The 15,627-nt window shown below is 37.1% G+C and overlaps 1 protein-coding gene across 4 annotated transcripts in view; it reads right to left on the reverse strand.

Moving 5' to 3' along the window:
- The window catches only part of SGCG (sarcoglycan gamma), a 127,909-nt gene that overhangs the window by 26,214 nt on the left and 86,068 nt on the right, over positions 1 to 15,627 (reverse strand). For all 4 annotated transcript variants that reach the window (XM_077868398.1, XM_077868395.1, XM_077868396.1 and 1 more), the window contains 2 exons: positions 13,531 to 13,632; positions 8,837 to 8,924 (listed from right to left, as the gene is read on the reverse strand). In XM_077868398.1, the coding sequence (XP_077724524.1) occupies positions 8,837 to 8,924; positions 13,531 to 13,632 (190 nt within the window). The remainder of the gene's footprint in view (positions 1 to 8,836; positions 8,925 to 13,530; positions 13,633 to 15,627) is intronic.

Here is a 15,627-nt window from a genome sequence, read left to right on the forward strand (position 1 = left end):
TTTCTTCTGTTGAAGATTATTGAAATTTGTAATCTTTGGAATATTAACCAACTAAGGATTTTGTATTCTGAAAATGTGAGATTTGTGAAAGACCATATTATGAATGGCTCACTTCAATGACCAATGTCAACCCAGAAGATGAATCATATCAGATTTCCTCCTGTGCCCTTATTCTTGGGAGAAGTCCTCACCTGTTACACGCTGGAGGAAACAGACATCACCGTGGAAAAATGCTTTCAGGTTTCTGTCCTTTCCCTTCCCCTATGTCATTTTTGTTCATGCCTTCCTTCTTTATATTTCAGTGACAGAGGTATCACTTTCCCCTTTCCCCTCCAAGTTTCATCTCATCAGATGAGCTTTAGACTCATTGCCTGCCAACTCATTATTTACTCAGCAAAGATTTAGTGGATACTCCCATGTGATGGGCACTGGGGATACTGTGTCCCCAAGAACATATGTGACCCTTGTCTACTCTCAGGTGTTCATCGTTTCATGTTTCCTAATTCATCTTTGTGCTTCCAGTCTTTCTAACCCTGGCAGCATAATGGATTAACTCTCCAGAATGCAGCTCTCAGCATTTGCACAAGGAACTACATGTGTTTCCTAATTCTTTTGTGTGTTAGCTTTATAGTCTTATCTGGGAGAGATACTGAGAAAATGAATGGATGTCTTAGAGTTTTTATGTGTGTGTCCCTGTATCCTTCCTAGTACTCATTAAAGTTGATGGATACCTAACCAGAAATGAAATAGAAGCTCTTCAAAGAATACATTAAACAGTTTTGGATATGGTCAACAACATATTCTTATGTTATTTCATTAACTGGTATTGCAAGAGTCTTCAGGGATTCTTCATTTAAATATGTCTGTGTGTGTGTGTGTGTGTGTGTGTGTGTGTGGTGTGTATGTGTGTCAGTTATAAAGTGGAACTCATTTTTCCTCTCTGAATTTTTTTTCCCTTAAGGAAGCCAGACTTTATTTTTTAGATACTTGCCTGTATTTCTGCTCTTTGTACTTTCACCCAGTCTCAGTCACTCAGGGACTCAGTGTCACCTTTCACCTCTTCTGGGCCACTGCTATATCTTATACTGTTATTGTATAAATATTGCTTTGCATTACATGATGATTATGCAGTTATGGGTATGTAAAATTGACAGGGAGAAAAAAATCTGGAATAATTTATCCAGTAAGACCTCACTGTTGAGCTTCCTGGAAATTCATATAACAGTTCTAGGAGGTTTTATTAGGTAAAAGGGGTTTAACTACATGACTGATACTTTTTCTGTAACTACTGGTTCATATACAGTGATGAACTAGACAACGAGTTTAGGAGCATAATTTTCATGAGTAGCAAAGTCAAATGAACCTTTACTCAAGTCAAAGGAAATGCAAAAATGCAAATCTTGATTTCAGGGTTGTGAGTTCAAGTCCCATGTTGGGTGTACAGATGACTAAAAAAAATAAACTTAAAAAATGAAAATGCAAAAAAGTGAGTCTGTACTATTCAGCACGAATTTATGGCATGTTTTTCATGTTCAAGGTTCTGTGCTAAGAATTGAGGATAGATAAACAAGTGGGATGTAGCTCACAACTTAGAGGAGTTCATAGCCCACTGAAGAGAAAAGCATATGAACCTAGTTTCAGGACAATTTGGGAAGTGCTGTGATACAAGCATGGGCAGGATCCAATGAGAGCCCTGACAGGGAACCTATGGTCTATTCTAGGGCTCAGAAATGGTACCCTGGGGAAATCATGTCTGAACTGACCTTGAAGAAAGAGTTTCTGTTTCCCTGATGAAAGGAGAATGAGACATGCCAGGTAGAGGGAAATACTTGAGTAAAGGCACAGAGGTGAATAAAATTCTATCTTTGTTTTATTAAATACAAGCAGACATTGAATGTTAAATTTAAATATGTAAAAAAATTAAATATGTTTTCACTTTAGAAAACACTATTAATATACCAAGTGATGACAAGCCCATAATCATAGGGATAGTCATCTCTTAAAATAACTGGGTTTCTAATTAAGCTTTTAAATTTTATTAATATTCTACTGGTTTTTATTAACTTAGCTGAACACTTATTAGAACTAAGCAATAATCCTCCATTGGAGTTCTTTAAGAAATATGATAAAAATTCTACCTTGCTGATAAAAATAAGAGCTATCTGGGTAAAGTAATATTTTTTCATTAAAGGCTTTGGTACAAAGAAGGAAATGAAAAATGAAGGAAATAAAGGAAGGTTTTATGTTCTGACCAATTAAGTTTGCAAAATTGGCTTGAGGGTTTTGCTGGTGAAAATACAACCAAGGTTTTCCTGACATACAGAATCCTTGATAGCTTCAATGGGATGTGTGACTTCCTCTTCACCCCTTCCATCTCAGGCTCACCCCCCCACCCTCTTCCCACATATACCCGGCAAAGAATCAGTCTCTACATTTCAGGTTTATCCTTTATTTCTTGTGCATAAATGAGCAAACACATATATATTTTCTTATATTCTTTTCTTACTTCCATGAAAGGTAGCATACAGTAGATTCTCTTCTGTACTTTATATTGCTTACAAATACATCCCAGAACTTACTTCATATCAACTCTTAGATATTTTCCTCATCCTTTTTTACAGATACATGGTACCTCCCACATGGATATACTGGCTATTCAGCCATTTACCCAGACATATGGATGTGTGAGTGGTTTCCAATGCTTTGCAATTAGAAATATTGCCACAGAGAAGAACTTTACACACATATTTTGTTTTGTTGGGGTTGTATCTTCAGGATAGATTCCTAGAAGTGGGATTATTGGGTCAACAGGAGTGTATATATATATTTGTTAGATTTTGCCATGTCTCTGGTCTCTGACTATATCTTTTTGTACAGCATTGACACAGTAATGTTGCAGGCATCCTTCACCCATCTGCACATCCTCCTAAATAAACATTGTGTTTTCCTTCAAAGAAGTTCCCCTTTTATTTTTTTATTGTAAAATTTTCAAAATGTAGAACTTCAAAACTTTTAAACATAAGCAAATATTTTTTGACTTACTAGTTTTCAGAAAAATTATACAAATTTAACATTATACCCAGAATGGAAAACTTGCTTGGGAAGAAATTCATTCTATATTTCTTCTTTTTCAGACATGATCTTGTGGTGTTACCTTTTGTCTGAGGGAACATCTATTTTTCAGACTGGGTATTCTGGTTATAATGCCTCATCATAAAGGTCTTCCCCTTTGTGGTTTTTTTTTTTGGAACTGGAAAGTGAATTCATTTGGATTTTCTTCCTAACGTACTGTTTTTAGTCTGTCTTTCCAGCCACTGTAGTCGTTAATCTTCTGTGCTCTACAGACTTGGGCTCTTATGAAAACATTCAATATCCTGAAGTATAAGTCATGTGTTTCTGGGCCCACTGGTGGTATTTCAGTATATTTCATTTTTGGGTTTCCTGAGGCAGCACTGTGCTTGTTCCTCAGTTGGAAGAAAATCTAGGTAGATTTTCTGGAAATCTTTCTGGATTAGAATCTGCCTAATTTTTTTTAAGTTAAAAATGCTTCCTTTATTACATAAAGCCAATACTGCTACTTCTAAGTTCAACTGTGTGCATCTCTATATTGTTCAAAGTGTCATGCCTGTGATGTTAAAGACAATCACTTCCAAGTGTCATCAGGTAGTGGCTTCCTGTGGGTGTCATCCACGATCCCTGCTCCCTGTTCCACAGATATTCAACAACCTGTTCTAGGGAATGAGCAAGTTCTCTCAGGCTCTGGCGTAGACATAGACTCAAGGTTCTTCCACACTTTCCTATGCCAGAAGCACATGACTCTGAAGGAGACACAGTCAAAGATGCTGCAGGTGACCCAGCTGGTCACTACGCCATTTTATCATCTTCATTAATGAAGTGTTGTGATCATAATGGAGCCCTAATCTGCATTATAATAACAAGGTGTTGCACATTCTCCTGAGGACATGCCATGATTTTTATGTCCAAGATGCAAGGTCACTCTCCAGTCTCCCAGCTAGCAAGTGGAGAGCTCACTGCAGGTACAGGGAACTGCTTCCTGCACTCCAACTGCGTGCTCAAAATAGTGCTTTGCAAGATCAGCGCTGGTTAGAAGTGTTCTGAGGGCACCAGTTTTGGCTTTCCACCCCTCTGTGAACATACTAGTCAGACTCTTGGCAAGTTCTCACTGTTCTTCAGGAAAGAGTGACACATGTAAACCCACTCACCTTTGGCATCCTTCTTGCCCCAAGACTGGTACTTTCCCACTTATCTCTTGTCATTCTCTACCTCTTTCTCAATTTTAGAATGTCTGCTCTGGAGATGTAATCTAGCATCATATTCTTCATATTCTTGCACTCTTGCTTCTTGGTTTTTTTTTTTTTTAGGATTTATTTATTTATTTTAGAGAGAGAATATGCAAATGGCAGAGGGAGAAGAAGGAGAGAATCTCAAACAGACTCCTTGCTGAGTATGAAGCCCAATATGGGGCTTAATCTCACAGTCCTGAGATCATGACCTGGGTGGAAATCAAGAGTCAGATGCTAAATGGACTGAGCCACTCAGGCACCTCTTTGCACTCTTGCTTCTCTCAAGACCTCTATAGACTCACCCCAGAATCTCCTGCAACATCTGAGGATATGGTGCTCAGAAAAGCCAAATCAAAGTTCTAGAAGATGTCATCACAATCTTCTCTTTGTGTGTTTTACACCGGGTAGATCTTGGAGGGATCCCAGTGAAAGGATATCGAGCTGCTATCTTGGATAACATTGATTATCACTATCATGAGTTCCCTAGACTTTTTGTCAATTACAAAATTGTTGCCCTCAGTTAGAGCAATGTTGATGTACTTGTGCAGCTAACAGAAGACTCTTGGTTTTTGCCCTTTGAAGGGGTTTCAGAAACCTTTGTACAAAAGGATCAAAGTTAAAGAGCAAAAGCCCATGAATTCCCATCAATCTGAAGACAGCATCTCTAAACATCACCCTCATTTCAAACCTCTTCTCAGAGCATGCTTTGTGCTTTAGCAATTCATTTGCTGAACTTGGGGAATCATTAATCAAGCGAACAGCTGAAAAGTCAACCTCTCAGTTATTCTGCTTTTGTCTCCTGAGTACATTCTTAGATTCACAGCCTGTTGCAACTGTATGTTGGGGGCTTCTCTTCTCTGTGGCACACTGCACTACAAGGCCCTTCATCCTCAGATCCTGAGTCACTACCCTGTTTCTCCTATTTCCTTAGGAAGGATTTCAAAGCAGCAATATCTTGGTGACTTCAGAGAAATATGCAGCTGGGATAACGCTGGTATTTTTGGCTTCATTTCTAATATTTCTTCCATTGAGTTAAAAATCATCACATGGAAAGATATCTTGGCTGCAGGTACACTGCTATCTCGTAATTGAGCATGCATGGAATTCTGTAATACTACATTCACTTTATTCTTCTGTTTTACCTTATATGCTTTATATTAGGCACACTATGAGTATATAAAGTCTTTTGCAGAAGCATATCATGGCAATGCAGAAGTTCTAAGAACCCTAACAAACTTGATGGATTGATGAGATTCTTATTTCTCAGCTTTGCTATTCGAAGACCTGGATCAAAGACATGTGTGATTGTAGCAGAGGGTCTCTTTCAGCACCCAGGAAAATGACTTGTATGTCTGCGTGGCAGTGACCAAACAGTGCCATAAACATCCTCAGCTTCTCCACTGGGTTTATTTGGTTGTAGTTTGAATAGGTCCACTTGGATTGGTAGCGACTACGATGCTATAGAAATCCCTCAAGGTAGAGGCCAGTGGTCTGGCTGGATCACATTCTGTATTCCAGGCCAGTTGCTGGAAAGCTGGTGCTCCACAGGATCCACTGGCTAAGTTCTCGTTAAACTCAACTGCCAAAACTGGCCAGCCCATCTGAGTTGCTGCTTGCTTACTTCTGGGCGTGTCTTATTTTTAAGCTAAACAAAATTCATTTCTATTATTTGAAATTGAAAGAAAATTAACTGTGCTAACCAGAGCTGCACTTAGAATTAGTAAGATTCCATTACTGTTGCTATGAATTGGTATCTTTCAGTTCAAGGATTTGAAATGCTAGCTATTATTGATTACTTGTCAATGTTTGATTTCTTTTAGGATTTAAACTTTTGGTTTTGACTGTATTGGTTGCCATTTTTTTCAGTAGTTTTGTAATAAACAATTGTTCATTTAATTAAGTGGGATTAATTTGCTTAGTTCACAGAAATTACATTTTAATATCCAGGTTGGCTAAATTTAGCTTCTTTCAGAAAAGATGAGGCTAGAATGACTGTGATTATGGGAAGTCATTTACTTGAAAATAACCTTGGTGAGCTGAGTGGTATTCCCTGATTCAGGGTTCTTAATATAAAAGAGGTTTTCCAGTGAAAGTTTATTAGGAATTCACTCTTTTTAACACAATCTCAAGCATGAAACACCATGGTTAAAACTCATGATTTAAGGTTAATTTAAACTAAAGTAATTCTAATGGGAAATTTTTTTCTGTTTTTTTTTTTTTTCTTTTAAGTACATTTCTTGGTCACAAAAATGGTAACCATACTTGCAGGAACCAGGGCAGTTACTGGTGTGCAATAATTTAGGGATATCTGGTTGGAGAGAGGGAGTGTTACACTCCTGACTGATGGAAATAAGTCCTGAGGTTTGCTTTTCCTGCTAACTACTCATTCCTGTTAACTACTAATCCCTGATAACTGTTAATTTGTACCACCTCCTGGTTTGGCTTTTTCTGCTACATAGTGATGTTTTCTTAAGCAAATGAGCTTTCCACAGCTTCAGTTTTTTTCATTTATGCAATTAGAGACAGGTTTACGTTATGTCTAACTCTCTTGTATGATAAATGAAAATCCACATTCAACAAAAAATTAATGAGGAAGTATTTGTATTAAATCAATTTTATAGGAGTGTAAAAGGAACCTTTTAATTTTGGAGTTCCTAAGAGATACATGTATATTACTTATATGTTATTATGTACTTAAGAGCATATAGAAAGTAGCACATAGGCATCCGATAAATGTTGAACACATGACAAAAGATGAGCAAAAATCCCTCAAACACTTAAAAGCTACAGTCAAAGAATTTTATGAAATAAAGGTGAAAGATAAATCATGATACTACATAATTCATTAAGAAAATACGATTTGATTTAGATAAGTTTCAAGACCATGTATGCTGGATAAACTCAGATTTATCTCTACACCCACTGAGAATTTCACTGAACTTAGTGATCAAACAAACTTTTAAGCAAGAGATATATTCATTATTAGGAATAAGTTATAAAGATTAAAGAAGAACATATAATACGGAACTCTTGTATTAGTATGATAAAAAGGTACCATTAGGTTAATTATATGGCAGTAGGTTCCAATATAACATTATTCTGTTTTGTAAAAACAGCCATTAGAAAAGAGACACTGAAAGTTACTAGTTTGTGTTGGCAGGACACAATTCACCTGTCTTCCCATAATCCAAAGGGCCACACAATTTTTTGGACTTGGCACATCTATAGACTGCTGATAGTATAGAGAATGGGTACGTATTCCATTCACTGGGTGGTTTCCTCTTTTGTCATTTCTTCCATCTATGGTCTTTCTCTCTAATCCTTGTTATCATATCACCATGTGAGATTCCATGGGATCTCACTCCTTGGTGAGATTATTCTTTGGTTTTAGCTGGTTGGATGGGTGTGAACTGCTGACCCAAGGGCAGCTGGTTAAACATATTAGGTGAACCAATAAGAGTAGTTTGTTGTGAATTTAGAATTTGTGCAATTGAAAACTAAGGTGGTTGGTGTTGAGAACTACAGCCAATCAGGTGAAGAACCAGAGAGGTCCTGTAGGGCCTACAGAGTTAGAACTGATGCGGCTAAGTGAAAACAATGGGCAAAGATACATTGGAAAGGAGGGTTATGTGGGAGAGAAGAAAGGAAGGGAGAAGGAGGGGGTTGGGAGAGAGAGAGAGAGACAGAGAGAGAGAGAGAGAGAGAGAGAATCTTTTGGCTCTTAGCCCTGGTTCTTTTTTTTTTTTAAAGATTTTATTTATTTATTTATTTATTTATTTGAGAGAGAGAGAGAGAGAGAGAGAGAGAGAGAGAAATGCAAGTGTGGTAGGGAGAAGGACAAGCAGACTCCTCATTGAGCATGGATCCTGACTTGGGCTCATTCCCATGACCCTGAGATCACAGCATTACCAAAATAAAGAGTCAGGTGTTTAAACGAGTAAGACACCCAGGCGCCTCCCCAGGCTTCTAGGGGAAATAAAGGTTTAGGTGCCTGTGAGTCTCTTTTCACATTTTCACCAACTGATCAATACATAACTTCGTTTTTGTTTTATGTATGTTTCTGGGTAAGGATATTTTATTTAATATATATTGAGGATTTCCCTAGCTTTATTGGAGGTAATTGACAGAAACATTCTGTAAGTTTAAGGCATACAATTTGATAATTTGATATTTGTATATATTGTGAAATGATTACCATAATAACATTAGTTAACACATTAAAAAAAAAACTACTTTGGTTCCTTTGGTCTCAGATCAGATTCTTTTGCATTCTGTAATAATCATTGTTTCTTTTACTACCTTGAATGGTCCTCTATTTCTTAGAATCAAAATAATTTTAATTAGAATACTTCAGACTGTCTTCCCTGTGATGCCAACTATTCTCTGTGGTCAACATAGTATGATATTTAGAAAACTCATAATTTAACTGTCCATAAATAACTCTGAATTTTTTAGAAGAGAAAAAAATGTATCCATCCAGCACAGCTCCCCATGGAACAATTACATGCCAAGCACTGTGAAATCAGACTCACCCACTTTTAATCTGCCTGTGACCTCTCCTTCAGAGTTGCGTGCATTGACCGTCACATTCTGAGTTGACTGCAGAAGCAGAGATGAGTCCTAGGAAGGCATTTATAAAATTTGACAAATACATACTATTTAAAATGACTGTATCTTTATATTCATTCATAAACTTAGGATTTATATGAGATAATTTCTCCATAGTCACAGATCCTGTGACCCTATACAGTATTTTAAAATCCTGGATTATATTACATGAAACAGTAAATGAATGTACTTTCCCCCCAAAGTTTAAAACAATACATATTTATTATGTCATGATTTTTTGTGGGTCAGGAGTCCAGGAAGAGTCAACCCTGGTTCTAAGTTCAGGGTCTCAAGGGGATGGCAGGGCTGAGGTTTCATTCCAAGCTCAAGATCTTCTAAGCTCATGTGGTTGGTGGCAAAATTCATTTCCTTGTTGCTGTAGATGTCCTAACATTTAAAAAAATAAATTATAATACTCTTTTGGGTTTCTTTTTTTTTTCTTTTGGGTTTCTGCTGCTTATGTGCACTAGCCACAACATACCACATTAGTTCTCAAAGTGAAGATCTAAAATAATCAACTTTTAATCATTGCTTTTTCTATTCCAAGGAACTAAAATTTCACTTCGTATTATTTATGTCAAGGACATGATATATATTTAGGAGGTAAATCAGAGAATGGTTAGTTTTTCTATGATAAATACCATGTTACTTATTTTCCAAATGTGAAGTGTTTTCAAAATTTCAAAAGGGCTTTCTAAAATTTGTCAGATGCTTATGTTCTTTGAATTTTTTGTTGAAAGATAAAATGGCTTCATGGGCACATTGGTGCCTTTTGTGGTATCATAGCTCTGGAGGGGGGTTTTGTATTACAGATCATCTTTTGCTTTTATATAAACAATTTTCTTCAAAAAGAACGCAAGAATTGGGTGGTGAGATTCAGGTAGGTTTATGATCCATTCAGAGGGAACCAAATATCTTCCAAAGTTGTAGGGAATAACGTGAAATTTCAGAAGGAAAGAAGTTTCAGGAGGGCTCTGGAACTCTGGCAGGTCTGAAATTCTCCAAATTGCTTTGTGGAAGCAGACAGATCTATTGGCATCTCATGTTTTATCCAATGATATGACCTTAATACTGGTTTTTGCACTGTTCAAAAATAACTAGCACAATAATAAGAGTTAACAGTGCCCCGGGGTCAAGAGGGGCACACCCCATGCAATCTCTGGGCTTTCTCAGTGTGTGGTGGTCTCCTCCTCCATGGTACTCTACCCTGTGAACCTCAGGTTGGCTGCTTTTCCTTGGACTCCTAACTGAATCTTCTCAACTTGGAGAGAAGACCTGCCTCTGCTTTGGTCCTCTCCCTCACTGTGGCCTTAGAGAGTCTCTCCAGGCAGTAAACTGGGGTAGTCCTAGGGCTCACCTCATTTGTTTCCTCTCTCAGAGAGAACTATCCTGACTGCCATGGTGCAGTGTTTGAAAACTGTCCTATTCCATTTCGGTGTTATCACAAACTACCAAAGGCTGGGTGGCTTATAAACAATGAAGCTTTTCTCACAGTTCTGGAGGCTGGGAAGTCTAAGATCATGGTGCTGGCAGATTTGCTGTCCTGTGAGACTTTCTGGTTCACAGAAGGTTCCTTCCAGCTCACATGGCAGAAGGCATGAGGGAGATCTCTCATGCTCTCTGGTAAGGGCACTAATCGCATCATGAGGGTGCCGTCCTCATGAGCTAATATCCCCAAAGCCAGCCACATCTCCTAGTAATACCACCTTGGGAGTTAGGTTTCAATATGTGAACTTCTAGACCACAGAGAAAACCACTGTTCCATATACATCCTCAGTTTTGTCAGTTGTTCAATAAAAGCACATAAATCTGTTCCCCGTTATTTCCGTCTTGTATTTATCTGTTTTGAATTTGTAATTTCTTGTTCTTTTAATAAAAGCCACTCAAAAATAGCTTTAAACTCTGTGAGATTTTTTAAAATTTAAAGACAATTAGCCAACATACAGTACATCTCTGTGAGAGTCTTAAGTGTGCTCTTCTAGTCATTTTCACAACGGTTATTTTTACTTTGATGGAAGTGGATTCTCTTTTTGTGTAGAGTTCATTTGGCCTCCTTATTTTATTTATTTATTATTATTTTTTAAGGATTTTATTTATCCATTCATGAGAGACACAGAGAGGCAGAGATACAGGGAGAAGGAGAAGTGGGCTCCCTGCAGGGAGCCTGATATGGGACTTGATCCCAGGACCCTGGGATCACAATCTGAGCCAAAGGCAGATGCTCAACCACTGAGCCACTCAGGTGCCCCTTGGTGTCCTTATTTTAGATGGAGGTTTCCTCATGTGGTTTCAAGTTTCAAGTCTCAAGCTCCCTGTGTGGATCTATTTTAATTTTGGCACTCATGCAGCCTGTCTTAAGACTTTATCATCGTTTTCATTCAGACCCCCAGGCTTCTCAGTTTTCTAATGGTGGTTCAGGGCTTGTGTCCTCAGTGACACTTGGGTCTTGCTCTGGCATCTTTATGGGTTCCATTCCACACATACACAGCTATATTCAAGCCTGGGCTGTAGGTGCAACTCTTTTCTGCCTTTCATTGCTGTCTCATGCAGTGGATCTGCCTGGAGTCAAGCAGTCCCATCAGGTGCCATTTGGTCTCTGTTAGTCTGTGGGCTTTGATGGTAAGCTGTCCCTACCACTCTCCAGGACCATGAACCTCAAAGATAATCATTTCAAGTAAAGCTTTACCACTGTGTGTTTCATCTTCATTTCATTTTTGACTGTATCTATATGTTTCTAAATACAACCTTTTTGTTTTATCAAACACAACTGCTATGTGTTTAGGTCAATGGGCAGGGTGGATGGTTTTAAATCATGAGCTCCAGGGATGCTCTTGACAGGACGTTATGTGTTAATTGTGAAGAGTAATAGCACAGAGTACCATGATGAATTATATTTATAATAAAGAAATTCTCTCACCTCAGCAGATTAGATAAATGAATATGTGTTGTGTTTTGCAAATTCATCTCTGTAGTTTTATGGAAAATTATTTCCTGGACTCATCTTTGAAAAGGAAATATAATACATCAGTGCATACAGAAAATATAAAATGTAATTTTGTTCAGTTAATCCTATTATTAGAAAGCCATGTTAGTTACCAGATACTCTCTATTCTTTGTGATCACATAATATCATCCCATAATTTTATGTATCACTTCACATATTTCCTCAATGCATCATTGTAAGACTTAATACATGATTATCTAAAAGAATTTATATAATTTTGCTGTTTTATTAAGTATGCTGGAAATGAAAAAAACCTGGTAAAACTAAAAGTACTATGAAAGCCAGAATATTAAATTTGCTATGAGTGAATCATCTGATTTCAGTCACCAGGCTATTCTACTAGTCTTATCTCTTCAAAAATATGATAGGGGATCAGCCAACATAACTCTGGGTGAGGCAGTGGCTAAGTCCTAATATTTAAATTCTTTTCTCACATCTGACCTCCCCTCTTATAAAAGCTTGGGTTCATTCTCCATGTTCCCATAGACAGGGATATTGAATACATTGAAATGCCATCACGATTAATATAAACATATTATCTGAAGAAGAATTGAGCTCATGCATGTATCAACCTGTCACGTTCCAGGTTATTTGCCTGCTCCTACTGTCAACAGAGACATTATCAGAAGGAATATGGTAGTGTCTAAGAGCTACTATGTGTGTTGCACTTTCTATAATCTCTCCTGGGCAGTTGATATTTATGTGTAAGCTTTACAGCACATCACATTATGGTTGGTAGTAGAGCTTGGTGATTGTCCTGATGTCCATGTAGGGGTGTGGTTTATCTCTAAGATCATGTGTGTTCTCAGTGGTTGGACTTTTATACCCTTTCCAATTGACCTAAAGTAGCTAGAAAAGCTTCTGCATGTAGGAGATACTGACATACACATTCATATCTAGAAATATGAGTGGAAAATGAAGAGTGCACTCCTCATACAATTGATAAGTTATGGTTGGATGAAGTTCAACATTTTGTTGGAATAATGCCACCTAATCAATAATTCAGCAAAATGTTTATCTTTACTACAAACTCCATAGCATCATTTAAAGAAAAATAGAGCATATTACAAAAACTGACTATATTTTATGTGTGGCTCTCCCTGTTATAAATTCCATGGAGGTAAATGAAGGTAATATTGAAGTAGATTTATTTATAAAGTCACATTTAATGGGAATGTTTAATCTATTATTAGGACCATAATCTATAATTAGCATAATTAGTACAGAACCTACTACTATGAAACTAATTTCTTTCTAAGCCTCTCAGATAATTTTAAATGCCTCGAGAAAGTGTATTTAAATTACCTGCACTAATGGAAAGAAGTTTAGATTATTTTTGATAAAGGTTTTAATTAACAAACCTTTTTTATTATGGTCTAAATTACTGAAGCCACAAAATTCAGATCTGAAGCACATGAAAAAGGAACCTTTTTAGAATGTAATATCAGAAATGTGTTTTACAACCTTCTAGCCAAGCTTTTTATAAAGAGTGTAACAGCAATGTGTGTATATGTATACATTCTAAGAACCTCTTCTGAGATACGTTGAATTTCTGTGCTTAATGATTATTTTTCAGAAAACACAAAATATTTAAATGTTTCATCATTTTCTTACCACTCTGGAGTGTATTTCCTTGGCATACAACGGGAATAAAAATTCTGATTCTCCTTCTAGGCGAAGACCATCTTTTGTAACACGCAAATGACCCATTCCTGTCTGTTAAAAAGAGGAGACAATAGAGATTTTATTATTGCTTTCTTTTCCCCTTCTTTTAGTGTCAACTGGGATTACAGATGCATTTTCACAAATTTTCTATTGGCACTTTTCTATATTTCTCTTAAATACTACTCTATTTAAAACTTTAGTTGTTTTTATTCAATTGTCAGTATTTCATTAACTCTTGTGTAATACAAAGGACTATTTAAGAAATACATATTAGATTTAAAGAGTCAATGTATAATAAACACCCAAGAGCCCACCATGACCTAAGAAAAAGGTTCTTACCATTACTATTTAAAAACATTTAAAAAAATTAAGATGCAATAAAACAGACCATTTTGAGGTGTATAGTTCTATGAGTTTTAACCATACACGGGGTACATGACATTCTTTCACCACCACCCGCTACCATACCTTAAAGCTTTCAAGTGTATCTGGTAAGTTTACAATATAGCAACTGTTTATTGGCCATTTCTTAAGTGAAAAGCAATATTGCAGGAAGTGAATCTCTATTCAATGTGTCTGTTCCCAAGGAATTTTCAGTCATTAAGAATGATCACAAAGGATAGAAGACTTAATTCTGGTGATTATTGGTGCTATCAGAGCTGTTAAATCTGGTAGACATTTTTAAACTTCATTCCCTTTGTTTTCTCAGAATTCAGCACTGGATCTCTTTCTTGTTGGAACACTATCCTCACCTGGTTTCTGGGATACCACGGTCTCCTAGCTTTTCTCCTTGGCATCCACACATATTCATCCCCTCTACCCAGCCTCTGACTGCTGGCCTTCACAAGCTCAGTCAGGCACTTTTCTATGATCCCTCCCTGGCCACGCCCTCAGCTTCAATCACCATCTCAGTGTGGAAATTCTCACGTGTTTTTATTTGCAGTTTACATTCTTTCTTTTGATCTCCAGACCCATATATACAACTGTCTATCTCTCTCTCCCTTTTGAATATCTTGGGAGCACCTAAATATAACAAACTTAAGTTCTGATCTTTGCTCTCTCCCCTCCAAGATAGAGGTAGATTTAAAAAGGGGAGAGCAGAATGTTCAGGAAAATGAAACAAAAACATTAAGGGCCATTTTATAGGGTGATAGGTGATTTCTGGGACAGAGATATGGTACTCCGAACTGAATGCCATAGATTTCTCTCTTCAAGAACTCCACTGGTTGATAAGCCCCATTAACAAGAACCAGATTCAATCTTGAATTACTCTGCTGGTTATCTGTCTGTGAACCACCATTATGGTCCTCTTCTCAAACTTAGGTGTGGGAGCAGTGGATATTGCAACTGTGCTTAATGGAAGTCTCTCAATGCTGCTGAGTTTGGGTCAATCCCCACCACAGGCAGAGCAGCTCTCCTGAGTCTCTCTTACACATGACTCAGTGTAGAGCTTAGTTTGAAGAATGGGTTCAAAATCTAAAAAGTTGACAACTACTATTCTACAATTTCTCACAAAATCTAACCATGAATTGTAAGGCACAGTTTACAAAATTAAGCCAACATTAGCATATATAATATTGCTAATGTTGGCTTTAATTATGCATAATAAACCAATTTTTAGGAAACAATTCTATCAGGAATTTTTGCCCTAGAGTTAACCAAAGTGAAGTTTCAAGATTACATATTCAAATCTGAAAATGTGCTGCTGAATTTCTGGGTTCAATGAAAAAAATGCCAGGAGTTTTTCTGGACTCTATTTTGCTATATTAGGGGGAAAAAACAATAAAAAAGTAATGGTAATTCCAGGCTCTGAAATAGCTCATTTACATAATCAGGTTGCGAAAGCTAGTTGTTCCTTGTCATGTGTCATTTCCTCCTCTTTGAAAAATGAGGAAATTGACATGAGGTGACCCAAACTCCTTTACCTATACTATTCTATGGTTTTAATACAATGAATTACAAACCTCTGCAAACAACCAATCATTCCTCAGTGCCTGAAAACAAAAGAATATATCTATTTGTCTAGGTTTTTGTGTGTGTGTGTGT

This window comes from Canis aureus, chromosome 24, assembly GCF_053574225.1.
Source record: "Canis aureus isolate CA01 chromosome 24, VMU_Caureus_v.1.0, whole genome shotgun sequence".
In the NCBI taxonomy this organism is placed as follows: domain Eukaryota; kingdom Metazoa; phylum Chordata; class Mammalia; order Carnivora; family Canidae; genus Canis; species Canis aureus.